Here is a 22,225-nt window from a genome sequence, read left to right as displayed (position 1 = left end):
ACTTACCCCCCACAGTCGGTCTGGGAGAGTGGAGGCTATCACGTGCTTCCTCCGACACACGTCTAGCCAATCAACCACTTCTTTTCACCTGGCAGCGCGGACTCTCACTGAGAGGGTGTAACGTGTGGAAGGATCACACTACCCCCCTTAGATCCTATCCGCGCTGAGCAGGCGCCCCGACCGAACTGTAGGAGTCGCTGTTTACAACAACCCGGACCCACCCCGCCAGCTTTCCCACCCTCTAATACAGCCAATTGTATTAGTGTGAACGGCCAGCCAAGCTGGTGACAACGCCGGAGCTGTGAGCTGGATTCGAACAGGCGAATCCAGCGTCTCCGGTGTTGGTGACGAACGCAATCTCCGCTACGCCACCTGACCGCCCCACCTTTCTAGAATTTTTTATGATATAACAAACATAGAAATGTTATCTATAGCACTTTTAAATACATATAAAATGTTAGTATAGTTACATATAGCATAACTGTATATTGTATAGTATATTGTATAGTAGTGTATATAGAACTCATTACCGTTAATTCATTGGTGACAAGCACTTAGACCGCTGCGCCACCCAGCCGCTTATTCCCCACCTTTCTAAAGGCTTTGTGGATTTATTAATATTCTAGATATTAATACCTTTCTAGAATTTTTAATGATATAACAAACATAGAAATGTTATCTATAGCACTTTTAAATACATATCAAATGTTAGTATAGTTACATAGCATAACTGTATATTGTATAGTATATTGTATAGTAGTGTATATAGAACTCATTACCGTTAATTCATAAGCTTAGCATTGTATTTTATCTTAGTACCTTTTATCGTCTATTATTATCTATTCTATTTTATTCTATTCTTATTTGTATTTCTTTGCACAATCAAGGCGGGAATGGCCACCTTCATTTCACTACATGTCTCGTGTATGTATGCGACTAATAAACCTCTTGAATCTTGAAATGTATTCAGAACATTTTGAAGGCACACCAAACCAAAAAAGAAAAACCTATTCCTTGATGCAAAGATGTCACTGTCCGACAACAGCTCAACACATCCAAGTGCAACAAATCTATTCATGAACGACAGAGACCTTCGTTAGGCCAACAGAGCTGTTGATGGAGCAGCAGAGAAAGCTAAAGCGGTGACATTTGGCTAAATAAAAAGAAGGGATAAACGCACCACAAGCTTGTTGGAGATCTTGGCAACGACCATGCCAAAAGTAAGGATGTAGAGACAGGGGTGATGCTCAAACAGCTGGCTGGACGACTTCTTGAAAATAATGAAGGCCAGCGTGAGGATGAGGCCGATGTGCACACCAGGGGTCAACACACTGGTGTCCTGCACACGCACACACACACACACACACACACACACACACAGTTAATTGAATACAACAGTACAGTACAGAACCAAGAGGAGAGACCACATCAGTCCAGTATTAGCTAACCTACACTGGCTTGGAACAGGACCAAGCTATATTGCAAATTCTCTAGTCAAGCCTTCTAGAATATTACGATAATCTACTACTGATCTATTGAAGATTCCCAACCACAGCCTAAAGAAAATCTGGCCTTTGCAAATTATGCACCAAAGCTATGGAACACCTGACCCTACCTTTGGACATTAGGGAAGCTAGATCTCTAAATATTTTAAAAAATAAGCTAAAAAGCCTCTTCACCATAGCCTTTTAATACACTATGCTGCTGATTGTACTATAGATTGCACTATTTGACTCTGTCCATTCTATTTGACTCTTTTATTACAGGTTCTAAAATTGTCAGGTGAACTGTGTGGGTATCAAGCAGGAAGAAAGACTGTCAGGTTTTACAACTGTGTGGGGGACCCAGGCCTGAACTGCGCCCTGAGAGGGAGGTTCGAAGGGTCAAAGTCATACATCTATGGATCGGGCCAAATGTCCTCTTTCCAATGGCAGAGTTCAATCTGGATTTAGTGCCACCAGGCGGCCGTAACAGGGCAGCAAAAACCGTGAATGAAATCTACTGTAAGTACAGTTACTTTTTTGTAATGAAAAAATGCTCCGCCATTTTTCATCAGATTGAGACACGTTTTTTTTTCTAGACGTTCACAGAAAGGTAAAGAAACAAACTATGTTCTATTTTATGGCAATAAAGTTCGGGTTTGTTCGACCCATGAGACATAATCACGAAAATAACATTAAAAAATCATTTCACGCCAGACGGCTCCAAGTTTAACGGGCTGGCGTGAGCTGGGTAGTGTAGTTTTATGAAATAGCCCTGGGTCTCCTCTTTCATAGGACTACAAACATGAATGACGGTGTAATTTAACACTTAAAATCATTGGTAAACAATACACACTTTGACTGCTGTTTTAAGTCTTTACTCTTGGCTACATTGGAAAAAAAACATTACATTAATTAATACAGACTGTATTCATCTAATTATGACGTGAAATAAATCTCGGCCCGATACAGGGCCCGTCGCGCTTAACTCATTCAGCGCCAGTCACGAGTAAAGTCGGGTTAACTCGCCAACCGTTCAGCGCCAATCACGAGTAAAGTCGGGTTTTAATCATTATTTCTTTTATTAGCTATATCCATTCATTTTCATCCATCCAGCCTGATGTTATCATTGGGAATGGGTCTGAGCTCACAAAAGGGCAAATACCGCCGCCTACGCCTTCCAGCCGGTATTGCACTCTATTAGAAATGGTGTAGTTTCGGGCGGCCAGGTAGCGCAGCGGACTAAGTGTCTGTCTACCACCGCAGAGACAGTGGGATCAAATCCAACTGCCAGCGGTACCTCCGGCTTGGTCGACCGTCCGTGCTGACACAATTGGCAGTGTTAGAGGGTGGGGAAGCCGGTGAGGGTGGGTCCTGGTAGTTGTAAACAGCGTCTCCTACAGTTCGGTCGGGGCGCCTGCACAGCGAGGGAAGGATCTGGGGGAGGTAGTGTGATCCTTCCACACGTTACACTCTCCCAGTGAGAGTCCGCGCTGCCAGGTGAAAAGAAGCGGTTGATTGGCTACACATGTGTCGGAGGAAGCATGTGATAGCCTCCACTCTCCCAGACCGACGGTAGGGGGTAGAGTGCGCAACGACCAGGAAGGGGATTGGGAATTGGCATAACGACGGAAAAACGGGAAAAAGGAGGGGGAAAAAGATTTTAAAAAGAACATTTAAAAAAAAAATTGTCGTTTCTTTTCGGGGCCGATCTGAGCCGTGCGGGCAGGGTTTAAATACTCCGGCAGGACGAGCGTTTACAACTATGGCATGGAACAGTAACCCCGCCCACCCATTCATGTGTAACGCTCGGTAATGTGGGACGGACCTCCACGAGCAGTATTTGGAATGGCGATCAGATAATTGGATTATTTCTTTTGCATTACATCAGAGACCAGGTAAGGACTCTATATATAAAATATTGCGTTGATCTGATATTTCTTTCTACCGCGATCGACGCTGTCTGTGTGTGTGTGGCTGTTTACCGTTGAGTGCAGGAGGTGGGGGGGGGCGCCGCGCTACGAGGGCCATTTCATGTATGCATGAGAAAGGATAATAATGATAATCTAGCCCTGATTTCAGGAAGATTCGATAATCAGGCTAAAAATTACGTGTTTAGTGTATTCCACTTAAGGGCTATTATCGCGTCTTTTCCTGGGATTACTAAGAATCACCAAAACTATACTCATATTCAAAACGGTATAAAACGGAAATGTACGGATGAAAAAACAATACGTTTTGTGCATGTTGACTGGAAGCAACTCACTGACAATCGACGGGTGTATTAGACCCATAGCTCGCAGTCTCCCCATTGATTAAAGCGCTGGCGTTCTAGTGCCCTCTGGCACATTAAGCAATGTCGCTGAATGAGTTAATGGGTTTAAACTGTTAAACAGTCATTCAGAACTATTTTATTGTTGCATCATTTTACTCTGTCTATTCTATTATACTATTTTATTGCACTGCACAATTTTACTCTTTTTTATTGTTTACCGCAATAGAATCAAACCATAAACAAGGTGGCCTATTGGGACGTTAGATCCTAATGTTAAAAACTGTGATTTTATATGTCTGCACTTTATGTGCTAATTTTGTGCCCGTCTTTTTTCAGTTGTGAAGCACTTTGAGCTGCAATTCTTGTATGAAAGGTGCTATACAAATAACGTTTATTATTATATTATTATTATTATTATTATTATTATTATTACTACTGTAAAGAGATGAAGAGGGTGCTTTTGACTCACAGCAACGGTGGAGCCATTTTTGCCCACTCCTCCGTTCAAGATGACGTGGAAGTAGTTGTAGCAGGAGAAGACGGCGCCGCCGATGATGCCCATTATTGGGAAGGTGTAGAGCTTCAGCCCCAGCACAGGCAGCTGGGAGGTGAACCAACAGAGTTAGCGTAAAAGGGTAACAAACACAAGAAAACAACAGTAGCACTTTTCTTTTTTTTTATGAAAGCTGGAGGGCATGCCGAGCATGATGGGAGCAGAAGAAAGCCACAATATGCAGGGTGACATCATCAGCTAGTTGAGCTAGATCATGTCTCAGGAGATTACCTGTTGCCATGGCGTTAGCTACCCCCCGTAATATTTACCTTCTCTCACTTCTCACATGTGATGTTTAGTGAAGCCTCCAGGGGCAGCACAGAGTGAAAGTGAAACACAAATTCTATTTATTGACTAGTAGGCGAACTACCAACTAGGGATTGGTTCAGAACAATTGTTGTCAGTGTGGAAACCGCAAGTCGCAGAGTATTCTATTATGGTCTGGATGATAAGGGAAATGCTTTGTGTGTGTGTGTGTGTGTGTGTGTGTGTGGACACATGTGTATACCATTATGAGACTGTATAGATTAGGGTTCTGGCATCATACCGTGGTTTGCCAAAGGCTCACACCACCAAAGGCCGTCATCACATACATGCCCATGATAGCAAACTGCACCTCTGTGACATCGACCCTGGATGGCAAGAATGAGAGGCACAGGCAGATTAGATTTGGCTAAAGTGGCGATTCTTTTTAAATGCTTGACACAAGCCAACACAGGTAGCACAAGTTGTAACACAAAGAAAAAAACACAAGTAGGCCTACATATCGGGCTTGGGAAGCGGATGTCATCTTTCTGGGGCAAGCCGCCATATGCAGAGGATCACTACGACCGTGTGTTTTTGACGGGAGGAATTTGGGGTTCAAAAAAATATTGAATATTTCCCCAATACTAAACCTTGATACCTAGAGCCATGTGAAACATCTCAGATCAAATCAAAACAAAGACTTTCTAGATCTTTAGATCTTTCTGCGTTTTTGACACATACAAATTTCAGATGTCTTATAATCTCAATAATTTTGTCCAAGGCCCAAGAATAAATGGTCCAAGTCTATGGTCAAAGTAATGGACCAGAATTCTGCATTGGTGCGTGCCTAAGTAACACCATCCATTTAGTCAAGTCACTACAGAATTAGAAGTAACTTACAGGCCGAAGCGGAGGGTCCCCGACACATAGGTCTGCCAATGGGCACAGAAGAACATGAACATCCCAACGAAACCACAGAAGAAGATCCAGTCAGGGTACCTTCCTATGCCACAGGATATACAGGTTCCCACGGCAACGAACACTGCAGAGAGGGAGAGACGGGCAGAGAGAGAGACACACACACAGACAGAATAAACAGGAGACTGTTACTATAGTACTAAATGCAAAAACAGTGATTTATCTGCCGTTTCTTAACACTTTCAGTGCCAAAAACGACTTAAGTCGTTTCTGGGCCCATGTCGTTCAGTGCCAAAAAACGACTTTTTACGTTTCTAGCTCGTTTTTCCTTTTTTTATCTGTGTTTTTATTCATTATCCACCCAGGCAGCCTGTTGTTACCATAGGGAATGAGTCTGAGGTCACCAAAGTGCAATACCGGCCGTATTCAGCTAGACGGCGGTATTGAGCACCATTTGAAACCTTGTATCTTGGCCTAATGGGTCCGGGTCGTTTTTTTTTTTTTGCTCAAACTGAGCGGTTATAACGGTCGGATTGAGAAGAATCAAATGCTCCCAATGCATGATGTGTGGTGGATTATGTTGGCGACGCAATGGACATCAATACTTGGAATCGCGATCAGATAATTGGAATATTCTTTTTGGGGTACATCCTAGTCAAGGTAAGGGCTATATGATATCAATCTTGCGTTGATCCAAGCATGTCTTCACCTCGATACGAACATGTGTCTGTAACGTTAGTCCACAACGTATGCCGTTGGTGGCAATCAAAGCATCAAAAAACTACCCCCCCCCCCCCCCCTTTCATGCATTCATGATGAAACATAATACCTATGATATATATTTGATTTGAGAATAATAGCGGGTCCAGGCAAGAAACGGCAACGGTTATAGTATAATATGGCTATAAGGCTATTCCTCAGCATTTCAGGAATTACCCCAGACCGATCTAAAAACACTTATATTCACCACGGTATAACGTGCGAATGTATGCATGGAAAAATTATCTATTTTTTGCATCTTGACCGGAAGAAAGTCACTGGCAAATTACCATAGTATTGCATCCATAGCTATAATATATAGAATATAGTTATAGCTCTACAAACAAGGTGACGGATTCCTATCTATCTAGCGTTGGCCTTGCTACAGAGGGCCGCGTCTAATGGCTGGCACTGAAAGTGTTAACATCAAGTTAATGGAATAATAACAATATGTGCCATTATGTATTGCATCACTAGATTCTAGTCAATATGCAGCCCTAACCACTGAGCCATTGAGCGGATTAGGCTGGAAAATGTATTAGGTAGGTCCTAGTAACTAGTAGAACCTAGTAGATTAAATAAAGTTTTAAATAATCCATAACTAGTAAATGTGATATAACTCAATAGGGCTGTACCTAATGTAATTTTTTTTACATTCGAAGCTTCTATTGAAGTATTCGAACGAAGCTTCGAATGTCTGTCGTCATATTTTATGATGTAATCCAAAGAAATATATATACCGGTATATTTTGTTTTTGTTTTTAATATCCTCAAACTAAATCCTCAATTTGAATAAAGTGATTAATCTGATTAAATTAGTCTTTTTCTTTTTATTAAATCAACTTTCTTTAATGAATATAACTCATCAGTTTGGTCAACATAAATAATCCAATAAGGGCACGGTTGGTACGAGAGTGATGGTGACGTCTTGATGGAGCGCCGAGTGCCAAGCGGATGCAGGTAGGCTACATCATTTATGATAAATGTTTTATTAAAAATTGTATGACTAGTCATATACTATAATAGTATAATACTATAATATTAGTGTAGCCTAATCTTTATCTGCAACTGTGAAGAAAAACCCCATTGGTTTAAACAGAATGAATAGACAAAAAAAAGATAAAAAGAAAATAAATTAAAAATGTATAAAAAATGTGAAATTCGAATGTTGATTTAGAATTCGAATGTCCACATTATGATCGAAGCTTCGAAGCATTCGGTACAGCCCTATAACTCACTAATGTGAAGAGAAGATTCAGCAGCCTTCGGGCTGCACCGTGCAGCGTAGAGACAGTACCTGTAGAGACAGCATCACAGCCGTGGTCAAACAGTTCACCGAGCGCCGAACTGCTGTTGGTCCTCCGGGCCTGTTTCCCATCGATGGCGTCCAGAGACTGGTAGATAAACAAGCCCAAGGCACTCAGGAGGAAGGCCCACGCTGGAGCCTGGTAGGCGGGGAGGGAGGGAGGGAGGGAGGGAGGGAGGGAGGGAGGGAGAAGGAGAAGAGGGGTGAAGGAGACATAGAAAAAGAGGGAGGGAGGGAGGGAGGGAGGGAGGGAGGGAGGGAGGGAGGGAGGGAGGGAGAAGGGGGGTGAAGGAGAAATGGAGAGAAAGAGGGAGGGAGGAAGACAGGGAGGGATGGAAGGAGGAGGGAGAGGAATGTTTAACGATCCATGTTTACAGAAGTCAGCCTCGTCCTTTGATGAAGCACTACTAGATGGCTGCTTGTTAACCAGCCTGTCGACGATAGAAATGTAACATATATTATACATATAGAATTGCTACATATGGATTTTAATATGCTTTTAAGTACTGTAGTTTTAATGTAGTTGGTGTTTTTTTTTTTATATCTGTGTTTTTTACTGTAGTTTTAATGTAGTTGGTGTTTTTTATAGTGGTGACTGTATTAGGGCTGACCTTCGAATTTTTTTTTGGAATTCGAAGCTTCGGGGCCGAGATTCAATTTTAATTAGAAGCTTCGAGATTAAAAATAATAATAAAAAGATTATAAATAATATATATATATATATATATATTTTTTTTTTATGTTGTGGGACTTGTACAGCACTTTGTTCAACTTTGTCAGTGCTGTAAAGTTTAAACCTTTTTAAATCTTAGACAAACGAAACACTTTGCTTTCCTATTGTTAGGTTTTAGTGAGTTTTTCCTTACCTTCGCGTGGGGTATGTCTGGGAGTGCTTGCATTCTTTCATTTATTTGCATTTATTTTAAATTTGTTGGACCTTATGGTGTTCTTGTTCTGTTCTTGACTTATTGTTATGTTTCTTCTTGACTTGTTTAAAGAAGACGTGTACGGCCCATGGGGACATTAACGTGTGTTGTCGGGCCTTACAAATAAATTTTATTTGATTTGATTTATGAAATATTGTAAGCCGTCATTTGAGGCTTTATAAAAGCAGCACAATGAACACAAATCTGTCAGTGCCGAGTCCGACCTCATCTTAAATAACAAACAGCATTGCTTGTTGTAGTTAACAAAGAGAGGCAGAGTTGATTTTGCACCAACATTTTTTTAAATTTCTTTTAAAGAAAATACATTTTTATTTTTTTTAATATATTCGAATTTTATTTTCATATTCGAATCCCATGCCAATCGAACGAAGCTTCGAAGCTTCGAAGTATTTAAGACAGCCCTAGACTGTATGTTGTCTTTTAACCACTGCACAAATTAAGTTCTGAAAGGAAAATAAAGTAGTTTGAAGTTGAAGTTCAAACACTAGGATTTCAGGAAATGAGGATTCAAATATGGCGAGAGAGCAAACAGATTCTTCTCATTATACAGCGTGATCATTGTGATTCAGCTACAATTAACAGTATGTTCATTCCATCTTTTACTATTGTCATCTAGTCACGCTTTTTAATATTGGGCCTCATCTCTAAGATCTCCATAACCGATGTAAAATATAGGTTATGGAGATACTATATATCATATCATAACATATTGGAATATGATCCCATTACATATCATACGGACGGAAAACAAGGACAGTTTCAAAAAGAAACTTAAGGAGCCATATCCAGAAGGAAATCAATATGTCATGCATGAGTGTAGCTGCAGCCATGTTATCCAAACTGCTGTGTACTTTGTGCGTTTTTTTAAGGTATGGTGAAATGGATTCACCTATGACCTTTTGTTTTATTTTCTATTGATTATGTATGTGATATATGACTGATTTACACTGAATGTTTCATATTTGTATGTGTATATCTGTGAGGACCCCAGGAAGAATAGTCAACACGTTGATGATGACTAATGGGGATCCTAATAAACATAAACATAAACATATATAGAGCTGCTGGTCGCAGCTAAAAAAAACAAACAGATAGTTTGCTGCAAGCCTGCAACCCAACAATTGCATTGGTCCTGACGTCCTGAACAGGCCCGTCTAGGCTGGTCGTCCTGAGAGACTGTAGCAGGTGTGATGTCAACAGTTGCTCCTTCCTGTTCTATTTTAATAAAACCAGAGGTCAGGAGTGACTCCATAGCATTTAAAAGAACCTTGCTTTTTTATTTCATAAATAAATAAAACCATAACCGGTCCTATATGGCACATTTTCAGCATTAGTCTTGTGTGAGCAGTGAGCACACCTGCTTCTGAAGAGATTGAGGGAAAAGAAAAAAAAAATACAAAAGGATGTATTCATAGTAGTATTCTCATGACCCGCATGCCAGCCAATATGGCACAATGCCACCACTCATTGGCCACAGCTGTCATTTAATGATAATCACCTGCTAGTTGATGACAATCCCCTGTTGTTTGCAGAACAAGATGTCTGCAATGGAATATTATGACTAGGCCTAGAGCCAAACTCCTACGCAGAGCTTCTTCTACGCCTGTATGTCACAGCTTGCAAAACAGCTCTGCCCCAAGTGCCTTATAACTAGACCAAAACCGGACATCCGTGACCAAATCAAATTGGGTGTAGAAAGATAGAGATGGGGGACTCAAGTTGAGGACTCGCTTGACTAACATTGATAAAAGACTCATGACTTGACTTTAACTTTAGGCAGACTGAATGAATTTGGAAATGAATTTGCATTTTTTTCTAGACATTGAGTATGAAGAGTTACTGTTTTGAAACTTGATTGGATGACTTTTAGTGCAGGACCTAGAAAACAATGGTCCTCATTCTCAAACATGTTCAGTATTGACATTACTAAATGAGATGTCAGTATTGACATTACTAAATGAGATGTCATGCTAATATGTCATGTTCTACAGTAGGACTTACTAGTATAATACCTAATAAAACAAGTCATTACAATAATAGAAGGCTACTTTGCTGGAAACTATTTATTTTGCACGTATACAGTACACGTGTGTGTGTGTGTGTGCGTGTGCGTGTGCGTGTGTGTGTGTGTGTGCTGAGGCTGCCTCACTAAGCCGTTTTTCCACACATTTATTTAGTTCTAGCAATAGGCATAAATCAAACCAACAATAAATAATATCATAGAGAAGACAGTATATGGCATATTAATACAGTATATTCCACTATAGAGTAACTATATCTGCGGCGATCGATTTAGTTCTTATTTATTTAGTTTTCTGTGTGTGTGTGTAATGCTCACGATGCCTCATTGAGTCAGGACTATAAAATGCTAAACGTAATTGTTAGTGATACAAATATTGTTGTATTTATTATCATTATAATTATTTAATTCCACGGATGTCTGTAGTATCGGCAATCCCCAATGACTTGTCCCAGAGAAAGATGTTGAAAACACACACCGGTCTGTCCGACTGCCTTTTCGAGTTCGTAAATCCTACAACGAACAATATTACAATATGAAGCCGTTCGAGAATGCCGAATGGGTACGTAAATCGAGTTACAAAGGAATTCCTTGGTAACTTTTACGTATGTCCGTTCGAGAATGAGGACCAATGAAGACGGGATGGAGCTGACAGGATTCTCCCATTCCTGCCTTGATTTTCTCTCAAGCCTTATATATTACCAGACCGTTTCTGATTCAAACAAGACAGTAAGGCTGAGAGTAGACCACTTATCGATTTATCGATAATTATCTATAACTGTGTGAAATCGATAAGTGGCGTCACTTATAGATTTTTTTGCATGTGTAAATTTTTTTTAATTAAATATAATTAAATACAGTTTAAAATACTTTTTTCAAAAAAAAATTTACATTAATTTGTGTGTCTGTGTGTGTGTCACGTGCACTCACTGTCGTTTTTGCGATGATGTAGTTAATTTAAAACAGTGGTTCTCAACTGGTCTAGCCTCGGGACCCAACATTGTCCTTAGTCATTAAGTCGCGACCCAAATTTTTTAACGACTATGATTTATTTCAAAAATTGTTTTTGCAGTAATACACAATCTTTCATGCACTGTTAAAAACATGAAATAAACACAAAAAAGTGCAACAAAAGTGCAACTAGGGCTAAAAAAAAACCAATGAAATAAAATAATAATAATAAATAATTATGCTTCTTAGCAGACTTCGTAGCTTAACATAACAGACCTACAGTAAGTTTGGGGGAACTAATGGGATAACTGGGGTTGCAACAAAAGTGCAACTAGGGCTAAAAACCCAATGAAATTAAATAATAATAAATATGCTTCTTAGGCCGATTTCTTAGCTTACCATAACATACCTAAGTTTGGGGGAACTAATGGGATAACTGGGGTTGCAACAAAAGTGCAACTAGGGCTAAAAACCCAATGAAATAAAATAATAATAATAATATTAAATAATTATGCTTCTTAGCAGACTTCTTAGCTTAACATAACAGACCGACAGTAAGTTTGGGGGAACTAATGGGATAACTGGGGTTGCAACAAAAGTACAACTAGGGCTAAAAACACAATGAAATAAAATAATAATAATAATAATAATAATAATAATAATAATAATAAATAATATATCCTTCTTAGCAGACTTCTTAGCTTAACATCCCAGGGAACTAATGGGATAACTGGGGATGTTGTTTGCTCCTGACAAGAGTCTCAAAGTCTGGGGTGATGGTAGACAAAGCAACTCTGGGGTCATGCTCAATGTCCAATCTGTTCCTCTGCTTTGTCTTCAGCTGGACCAGAGCTGAGAAGCCACTTTCACAAAGATAGCTAGTGCAAAAAGAATAAAAAATCTTTTTTCTTCTTATTTTTATTTTATTTTTACACACACATCCACGACCCACTCAAAATGGTCACGACCCACCAGTTGAGAAACACTGATTTAAAAAAGATATATAATAATACAATTATTATTATTAAAAATAATAATAGAGGGGGCGCCCCAGTGGCGAACCACATAACGAGTCGCGGCATGGCCGACCCGGGTTCGATTCCCGAACCCGTCGTTATTTGTCGAATGTCTTCCCCCCACTCTGTCTCCCGTTTCACCTATCTATCTCTCTACTGGATTGCCCAGTAGAATAAAGCGATAAACGCTAAAAAAGAAAATCTAAAAAAAAATTATAATAATAATAATAATAGAGAAATCTATATTTATCGATAATTTTGTCCAGATTTATCTATTCTTCCAAATGGCATATCGTCTCAGCCTTACAAGACAGTTCATTCTGTTCACGGTCCCTCACTATAGTTCAAAGTCAATGTAACTCGACCACAGTAGAATGGTCTCTCTCACTCTCTCTCTCTAACCAACTGTGTAACAAATGCAATCCTGTAAGATCAGGCAAACAAGATGGTATTTTCCTTGATGAGGATTACAATGTCAGTGTAATCATCATAGAATACTATGTTTTGTTTTTGTGCAATTTGAACGATTGCCTATACAGTAGGTACTCACGTGATAACTGAAACCTTCAGATCATCATCATCTTCGTTTTACGTCCCTATTTTGAGATCGCAATGCATCGATCCTAAGGTGACGATTCAACTGCATCGATTTGAAAATATTAGAATAGATTAGATTATTCTTTTGAATTTTTTTCAAACAAAACATTTTGGTTGATTTTTTATTGACCTCTAGTCCATTCATGCTGAGTGAATCAGTTCCCCCGGCCACATTTGTGTATTCAACATTTTGGGGGGAATTAACTGATCGAAAATTAATCTAATCACATCGAATCGTGGTCAAATGAAGAGATTTCATGATGCCTTGAATCGTTGCCTGAAGAATCGTAATCGAAACGAAGTGGGGTCAAATATTTACACCTCTATCCCTGACACTTGATTGCAATTGAAGAAACTGAAGTTACTGCTTTTTGACTTTGTAGTGCAGAATAGTTTAGTTAGTTTGTTTATTATATGTCACAACAAAATACAGAATACTTTATATGAAATGCTTATTTCTGAAAGAGCCCCTGAGTGTGCTACATACAGTAAAAAAAAGTAAGTAAAAAGAAAAGTTATTAAGAAGTAAGTAAAAGTAAGTCAAGTCAATATACAATATACAACACAGAGTCAAATGAGTAACAGTGATGTATAATGAAGAAATTAGATGGGGTACAAGACTTAGGGTAGGGTGCAAATGAGGGCAGAATTAGATATCCTTTCATCAGGCAGGGCTCAGAGTCGCTACTGGCTTTAGAATTTAGTACCTCAGGCGAAGAACCATATAAGTCCATTTTTAAGTTTTCAGAGGAACAAACTTTATTATCTAAAGATGGTAAGTTAAGAGTGTTGCATTCATTCATAGTTAAAGACAAGTCGACGTTGAGTAGTTTCTGGTGATATATCACATTCACACTCCCAAGTGATTTAGATGCAGTGCAGGGATTAAATTAGAATTCTAACAAATCACATGATTTATGGACAAAAGCCAAACATTTTAAGGAATCAAAATCTATATGGCTATATGGATAACCAAAGGGGGATCACCCCAAACCTGCGTTGTGCCATGTAATGAATACAACATGTGAAACTGTTATATATTATATATATAATAAATGTACTTCAACATTCAAGATCTCACTTAGATAAAAGATTTAAAAACTGCCACGATCATCCAGACAGTAAAAATCATGGGAGGAACAATAATATAATTTAAGGGAATTAAGTAAGGGATAATGTATAGCTACGAGGTCATTGTCGCAAAATAATTGACCGACACGGAGTTTAGAATACAGAGGCGCCTCGCCGAGGTGTTCTAAACGCAGTGAAGGTCAATTATTTTGCGACAATGACCGAGTATAGCTATACATTATCCCGCTTATTACATGGCTAACTTAATAACAATATACCCAATTCATTTTACACCATCGACAAGACGAGATCAAATGCAGACGCAGTTGTTCTGTTCTGTGGCTTCGCTCTGTCATCGCCGGCAGCTTGCACTGATGAGTGCAGCTGTGCATATGCTGAGCAGCTTTCATGACTGCAATCTAAATGCTTGATTGCTCCGGCTGCGAACAGCGGTCATTATTGCTCGGTTGCCCTTGACAGCGGTCAGTTATCAAAAAATAACTGACCGTTGCTATGGGCAACCGAGCACTATTGACCAATCACAATCAAGCATGTTCGCGAATGTTAAAACGCCATGTAATAAGGGGAAATAATAGGCTACCAGTAGAGGCAGCACTGGTGGGCATACTCCCTCTTTGGACAGAGATGTTGGACGGTTTATGTGCATATATTAGAGAGTGTGACCTATAGCAAATAAAATGCATGTTTTACCCCCCATCCATTTCATTCATTTCCATTGTTTGTATTATTATATACGCAAACACGGGGAAGCCAGAGTACCCAGAGGAAGCCCACGCAAACACAGGGAAAACTCCACACAAAAAGGTCCCCTGTCGGCTCGGCTTCGAACCCGGGACCTTCTTGCTGTGAGGCAACAGCGCTAACCACTTGAGCCATTGGGCTCATTATAGCCCATTACATTCTGGATCCATTTCTTGAATTAATTATTTAGTTTCGAGCACCCCAAGTGAAGGGTTGAACCTGTTCCACTACAGACTATTGTTCTGTCCTAATTGAGTCCGAGTGCCCCTCCCACCGTGATACAGCAGAGGCAGGCAGGCACCACTGTAACACTAACCCGTCTGTTGGACTGACTGTGGATGATGATCCATTTAGTGCAGCGGTTCTCAAACTACGGGGTCGCGACCCAAAGTTGGGTCGTGGGTAGGTGCGCATTGGCACGTTTTTTTTATTTATTTATGTTCTGGCAACATATTTTGGCTAAATATGCCTTGTTTTATAAATGTGTTTTTTTTTTATGACCACAAACTACTGGCCGAAGTCTATTCAGTCTATTCTATTCTATTAATGGATCCTATCTCTACTTGTTGACATGTTTAGGACTCCGATACTGGTATCGGCAGTGACAAAGTGTGAAGTCCCTTCAAGAGAGGAATGATAAACTAATCAGTGGTGTGTAGGGAGGCAGCAATAAGGGTTAAAGAGGGAACGTTCAGAGTCCTTTTCTCACAACAATTCATACTGTGCCACACAACTAATGGAAGGTTAATGGGACCACTGTAAAAATAAAACATACATGTACCATCTTACCACACATACTCAAAAACAAACTTTCTTTGTTATGTACTCTGTGGAGTCGTTTTCAGCACTGCGTGTGTGTGCGTGCGTGCACGTGTGTGTGTGTGTGTGTGTGTGTGTGTGTGTGTGTGTGTGTGTGTGTGTGTGTGCGTGCGTGCGTGCGTGCGTGCGTGCGTGCGTGTGCGTGCGCGTGGCAAAGGTCCAGCTGACCGGAGTGGGTCAGTTCCTCTCTTCTCTCTGGGATGGGAGATACAAGCCATCTGGACACAGTGACACAGCCAACACCCAGTGTTGGCCATTTGTGTGTGTGAGTGATTATGGCTGTCAAAGTTAATGCTTTAACTTTGGAGATTAATTAAAATTTCTAATAAAAAAAAATGTATCTAGATTAATCTATAGAGTGAAAAATGTTCAGCGTTCTGAACTTTCAGCAGTATCGTTGCTTGTTCTTTTTTTGCATTGACTCATGCACCTTTTTGAAAATCATCTGACATGAAGATGGAACACATTTTTGTTGTTAATATGATTTATATTACTGGTAGTTCATACAAGACATCATTGTCCTCTAAGCCAATCTGCACTTTAATATAGGCCTGGGTTGTTTTTATTTGTTAGTGCCGCGGATATAAGAAAGCGGTCTTTAAAGCAGAGTCAATGTTGATGGTTTTGTTGAACATTTATTGATCAATTAATCTAGTTTAAATACAGAAAATTGTGCAATTAATTAGTTAATTAATTAGTTAATCTATTGACAGCACTAATATATATATGTGTGTGTGTATATATATATATATATATATGCGTGTGTGGGCGTCACTGCCTGCATGAACTGTGTTCCTTTTTTTTTTATCTACTTTTTCTCCCCATTTTCTATTTTTTCTCCCATCCCAATTTCGTATTGTCCAATTCTACCTTCCCCTGTCTCGAACGTTGTTAGACCATGCCTCCCACTGGTCGGCTGCAATGTGGACGAAGCCTTGCATCACGTGTCCCCTCCGGTACACGAGGAGGCAGCCGTCGCATCTTTTCACCTGTACAGCGCGATCTCTCAGCGGCGAGGAGTAACGCGTGGGAGGCTCACGCTGCCCCCGTTGCTTCCTGATTCTGCTGTACAGGCGCACCAACCGACCTGTAGGAGTCGCTGTCCACAGCGTCCGATCCCCACCCACCGGCTTTCCCACCCCGTAATACTGCCAATTGTATTATTATGAACGACCAGCCAAGCCGGAAGCAACGCAGAGAGCTGGGCTCAAACCCAGCATCTCCTGCGTTAGTGGTGAGCGCCTTGCCCACTGCGCCACTTAGCCACCCTGTGTTCCTGACGAGATTGTCTCAGATTGGGTTAGGGTTAGATTAAGGTTGGGTTGCGGACCGGTTAGAGTCAATGCAACGTCCCCAATTTTGTGTGCGTGTGTGCGTGTGTGCGTGCGTGTGTGTGTGTGCGTGCATGCAGTGCAAGCATGTCTCCACTTGGAAGAATAATACAAACTCCATCATGTAGTGTTAGCTACTCTAGATTCCCCTGCCTTAAAAAACGACTCAAGAGTTGTGTGCAACATGGCTCTAGTCCAGCTGGTTGGGTTTATTCCTTTGAGCTGAATGATATGTTATCTCAGATGTCAGTATTGGGTAAGAGTGTGAACTGTTAACGCGCTATACCGGTTCAGTTAGTGTACTTAGTTAGTGTACTTTCACTGATGTTAAATACATTTTACTTGACTTGTTATTAGAGCTGAACGATATGGGCAAAATATCATATTGCGATTATGTTAGAAGATATATATTATAAAAGTGATTATGTATCCTTTTAAAGATATATTTTTTGCTGCATTTTTCAGCTTTATTGCAGATAGGACAGTCAGAGGAAAATCGGATGAAGAGATGGGGGAAGACATGCAACACACGTCCTGGGACGGATTCGAACCCAGGACGATTGCGATTACACTGCGAGCGCAGCTACGTGGTGCGCCACCGTGGCGCCCATTATGTATAATTTTAAGGTCTATTCTCGAGTTTAGAATCTACATTTCTTTTTTATGTCGTTTTAAAACTCTTTCGGTAGTTTATTGTGGAAATACATTTAACCTGAAGAATGAAAGGGATCGTTTCTATTTGCTACTTACTTACAAATGCAATTGTTGATTGGTAGAGTCCTTTCTCAGCACAACCCGTGCTGTTCCTCATACTTAGGGGTTAAAGTGGGGTTTGGCAGGTGGGGGAACCCTAAATTCCGGTGTAGCGGTGCAGCAGGGAATATTACTCACCTCAAAATAACTCCCAAATTGACTTGTACTGTGCTGCTCTGGTGGACTTGTTGTCTTTATGGACAGGCTATACTGTGCTGGACTTGTTGTCTTTATGGACAGGCTATGCTGTGCTGTTCTGGTGGACTTGTTGTCTTTATGGACAGACTATACTGTGCTGCTGTGGTGGACTTGTTGTCTTTATGGACAGGCTATACTGTGCTGCTGTGGTGGACTTGTTGTCTTTATGGACAGGCTATACTGTGCTGTTCTGGTGGACTTGTTGTCTTTATGGACAGGCTATACTGTGCTGCTGTGGTGGACTTGTTGTCTTTATGGACAGGCTATACTGTGCTGCTGTGGTGGACTTGTTGTCTTTATGGACAGGCTATGCTGTGCTGCTGTGGTGGACTTGTTGTCTTTATGGACAGACTATGCTGTGCTGCTGTGGTGGACTTGTTGTCTTTATGGACAGACTATGCTGTGCTGCTCTGGTGGACTTGTTGTCTTTATGGACAGACTATGCTGTGCTGCTCTGGTGGACTTGTTGTCTTTATGGACAGACTATGCTGTGCTGCTCTGGTGGACTTGTTGTCTTTATGGACAGACTATGCTGTGCTGCTCTGGTGGACTTGTTGTCTTTATGGACAGGCTATGCTGTGCTGCTGTGGCTCTGGGCTGTGCTGCTGCTCTCTACAATATATTAACAGATGCGACATGGGCTATCATACTATCATGGCTGCTTTCCAACCTCTAGCCATAGTATAAAAGTGGAATTTGGCAACTGATACCAAAGAGCATCATCAGCTTAAACTCACATTGATAACGGCTAGCCTTGACCTACTAACCTAACAGAGACCATGGGCACCAGGCCAAATGAGTCCATTACTGGAAACGTTACCACAATGTGAGGTGGAATGGTTCGCGGTTTGAACTTCATATCACATTTTAAAAAAAAAATATATATATATATATAATCGAATTCAAATAGTATTTGGTAAAAGAAAATGTCCCTTCAATGCATTAGCTGAAGGTATGAGGAACACTAGCTGCAGCTAGTTGGCCACAAACCAATGCAAAGTCAATGGGCTCACGCTCCTGTCTGTACAAGCCACTGATTTGAAGCTCACTGAAATGTACTCCACAGTGCACACAAAGTAAATGTCAGCGAGTTGGCAGGACAGGACAGGACATGACACCGTCCTTGACTTTGTATTGATTTGTGGCTAACTATCCGGAGATAATGCATGGGGCTGAGAAATGACTCTACCAATCAACAACTATTAAGAAATTCCAAATATTACTATCCCTTTAGTGTAGAGGGTCAGGCAGCACTCTGTTGCATATAATTCACTTGCCTTTATATATATTTAGACTACTTGCTATGTAAGTGTTATCCTATAGCGCCGTGTCCTATTGGAGTTCCCAGTAATGACCATCTCCTTTTATTAGCCTATAGACGGTTTCAGAGAAATTGCATTGTTGCTAGGCAACAGCTTGAACCCCAGTTTATATCCGGCCAACATTGATATTAGCAAACCGGTTTCAATCATTAAAAACATGGCATCTCATCTACCGCGTCAGGCACCGCGTCCAAAGGGCAGTTAAAGTGGCACATGAGGTCCAATGAGGTTCATAATATGCAAGATGACAGGTTTTAAGGGACACCCATTGGATGTCTTTTTAGGGACACCCATTGGATGTTTTAAGGGACACCCATTGGATGTTTTTTTAGGGACACCCATTGGATGTTTTTTTAGGGACACCCATTAGATGTTTTAGGGACACCCATTGGATGTTTTTTTAGGGACACCCATTGGATGTTTTTAGGGACACCCATTAGATGTTAGGGACACCCATTAGATGTTTTAGGGACACCCATTGGATGTTTTTAGGGACACCCATTGGATGTTTTTAGGGACACCCATTATATGTTTTTAGGGACACCCATTAGATGTTTTTAGGGACACCCATTATATGTTTTTAGGGACACCCATTAGATGATTTTAGGGACACCCGTTAGCAAAACACTGCAACAGGATATAAACCTGGGCCCATTTAGAATGTTGTTCATGTTGTCAAGTTGAAACAGGTCCATTTACCAAACAGCCTATGGACCTACTACGGTAGTATCTATCTATGGGTGTGATTGAATCATGTAAGCCAGTGTCCTTTCAATTTCACTTTCTCTCATTTACAATGTGTATTAAAAACACATTTAATAAGAATGCCCATGTTGCCGTCTTTGCAATAATATATGAATTAGGTATATTTTTCAGCTCTAATGCATGCATGGCTCTAGGAAGCTTGACAGAAATCTGTACTGTTGTGTAGTTGCGTGTAGCTATAGTGAGATACAGGGCCCCTGTCTTAAAAACGAGTTGCGTGCAACATGGCTATAGTCCAGCTGCTTGGGTGTATTCCCTTGAGCTTAATTGATATGTTATCTCACTCAGGCGTCAGTATTGGGTAATACCTGAACTCATAATTACATTTTCCCAACAATGGCCCTTGGCTTGCTTGTCGTGGCACAGCACTTTTCACCCAGTTACAGCTCATAGGGGAAAGTGCAAACAGGGTTCTATATTGTTTACTGTTGTAGCCTATAGGAACCTATAGGAACGCCACTGGTGCATTCTGATAGCAGTATATATATATATACCATGTTAAATGGATTGTGGACTTTGCAGCAGTTGCAAGGTCCGCATCCACAGAGGAATGCAGATAATGCACCAACACCTGATAATCTGATAAGACATACAGAGACACACAAAGTCCTTATGATGCAACTAGAAACCACTGATGCACTGATCCCAGAAGTGGATCATAGGTCAGTTGTGCTGTATAATATATCACCAAGCCTAATCAGTAGGTCCATATAGTAGGATAAACGGTTATGAAATACAATATTATGTTGATGAGATGGGGTGATTGATCCGTGCGATTCCAAATCAAGCAAATCAAGCTAGACATTATCAATCATAATGTCTAAATGTAACAGTACTGTCTACCTGTATGTCATGTATACATGTTATGATGCATTGAAAATGGGGGACCCTGATGTAAACAAGACGAAAGTCTTTCTCTGGTCTGCATCCCCTTAACAATTGTGTGTATTGAGCCGTACTGTATTGTACCCATTCTGCAATCTGTTAATAAAATTTTCAATCAATCAATCAAAGCTTTTTATCCAAAACCAAATGACCGGTCCCAAGCTCTGCCCTCTTTCCTTGACCCTCCAATCACAACCGCTGGGGCTTGGCGTCGGTCAAGATGGACAAGATTAACTTTTTTTCCGCGTAGTTTATTACAGGTGGTCTTTCTAAAAGAATAGTCATCATAGCTTTTTTTTTTTTTTTTTTTAACTACAGCCAGACATTGGGTGTATAACCAAGGTTATTTTAGGGCAACATTTAAATAAAAATGGGGGTCTCCTCTCCAGTAATGGGTTGAAAAAAGCGCAACAACATTAATGTCCCCCACCGAACGACTGCTACTGCAACGATCGTTTCACCCCAAACAGGCAACAACACGGTATAATAAACAAATAAACAAACACCTTGTGACCCGTGACCCAACAACAACAACAAGACACGTAGCCGTTCCCAAAGTTTCGCCTGAAGGTCGCAGTGTCTCCACTCACCTCCTCCGTGGCTGAAGGACAGTAATGCACCAGCACCACGGTGGAGAGGATGTTGATCACCAGGCCGACGATCGTCAGTGTGTTCGGCGCGACCCAGGTGGGGATCTGTTCCACCAGCCAGTTCCAGTAGATCTGACACGGGGGCTCGAACAGGGATGTGCCCGACGCGCTGTACTTATGCTCCTCCAGCCGCTTGAGCTGCGCGGCGGACAGCGGCTCTGGCCACAAGAAATGTGGCATCTTGTGTTGTTTCCACAACAACAAGGCTCCTCAAAGAAAGCCCCCCGCCGGGCCTCTTCAGATAGTCTCACGTCCTCTACGCGTCCTCCACTCGCAACGCCAGCTCATTTGGCGTTTATTATAATAAATGATGAATTATGGTCATTTCCCTCCACGGCGGAACCATGAGTTGTCGATATTCTTCTCTCAGATCGAGGAGCTGTTACAGCAGGAAGCTGGCGCCCGGAAGGGAATAACGTTAGATCTGGAGCCTCTCTGCCGGGAGATTCAAACTAGAACTTTGACCGCTAGGTGTTTATTATCATCCAGTGGACCACAGTCAGTGCTACTGTACTCAGTGAACTCTTTCAACTTGATAATAATAACACATGACTGTCTGCAATGTTACCGGTTTGACTGGTTCTATGATGGGTTTCTACA

At 40.9% G+C, this 22,225-nt stretch overlaps 1 protein-coding gene across 1 annotated transcript in view; it reads right to left on the bottom strand.

Annotated features, from left to right (window-relative positions):
* Positions 1–22,018, bottom strand: part of chpt1 (choline phosphotransferase 1) — a 28,879-nt gene extending 6,861 nt beyond the window's left edge. Inside the window, exons 1-6 of the mRNA XM_084330837.1 lie at positions 21,566–22,018; positions 7,530–7,677; positions 5,456–5,597; positions 4,857–4,941; positions 4,226–4,357; positions 1,181–1,339 (exon numbers count right to left, since the gene is read on the bottom strand). Of these exons, the coding sequence (XP_084186963.1) occupies positions 1,181–1,339; positions 4,226–4,357; positions 4,857–4,941; positions 5,456–5,597; positions 7,530–7,677; positions 21,566–21,805 (906 nt within the window). The 5' untranslated portion in view covers positions 21,806–22,018. The remainder of the gene's footprint in view (positions 1–1,180; positions 1,340–4,225; positions 4,358–4,856; positions 4,942–5,455; positions 5,598–7,529; positions 7,678–21,565) is intronic.
* Between the last annotated feature and the right edge of the window lie 207 nt (positions 22,019–22,225).

This window comes from Notolepis coatsorum (genome assembly GCF_963971535.1).
Source record: "Notolepis coatsorum genome assembly, chromosome: 15".
NCBI classification, from domain to species: Eukaryota; Metazoa; Chordata; class Actinopteri; order Aulopiformes; family Paralepididae; genus Notolepis; species Notolepis coatsorum.
The sequence above is the reverse complement of the archived record's forward strand: the minus strand, read 5'-3'. Positions and strand labels throughout refer to the sequence as shown.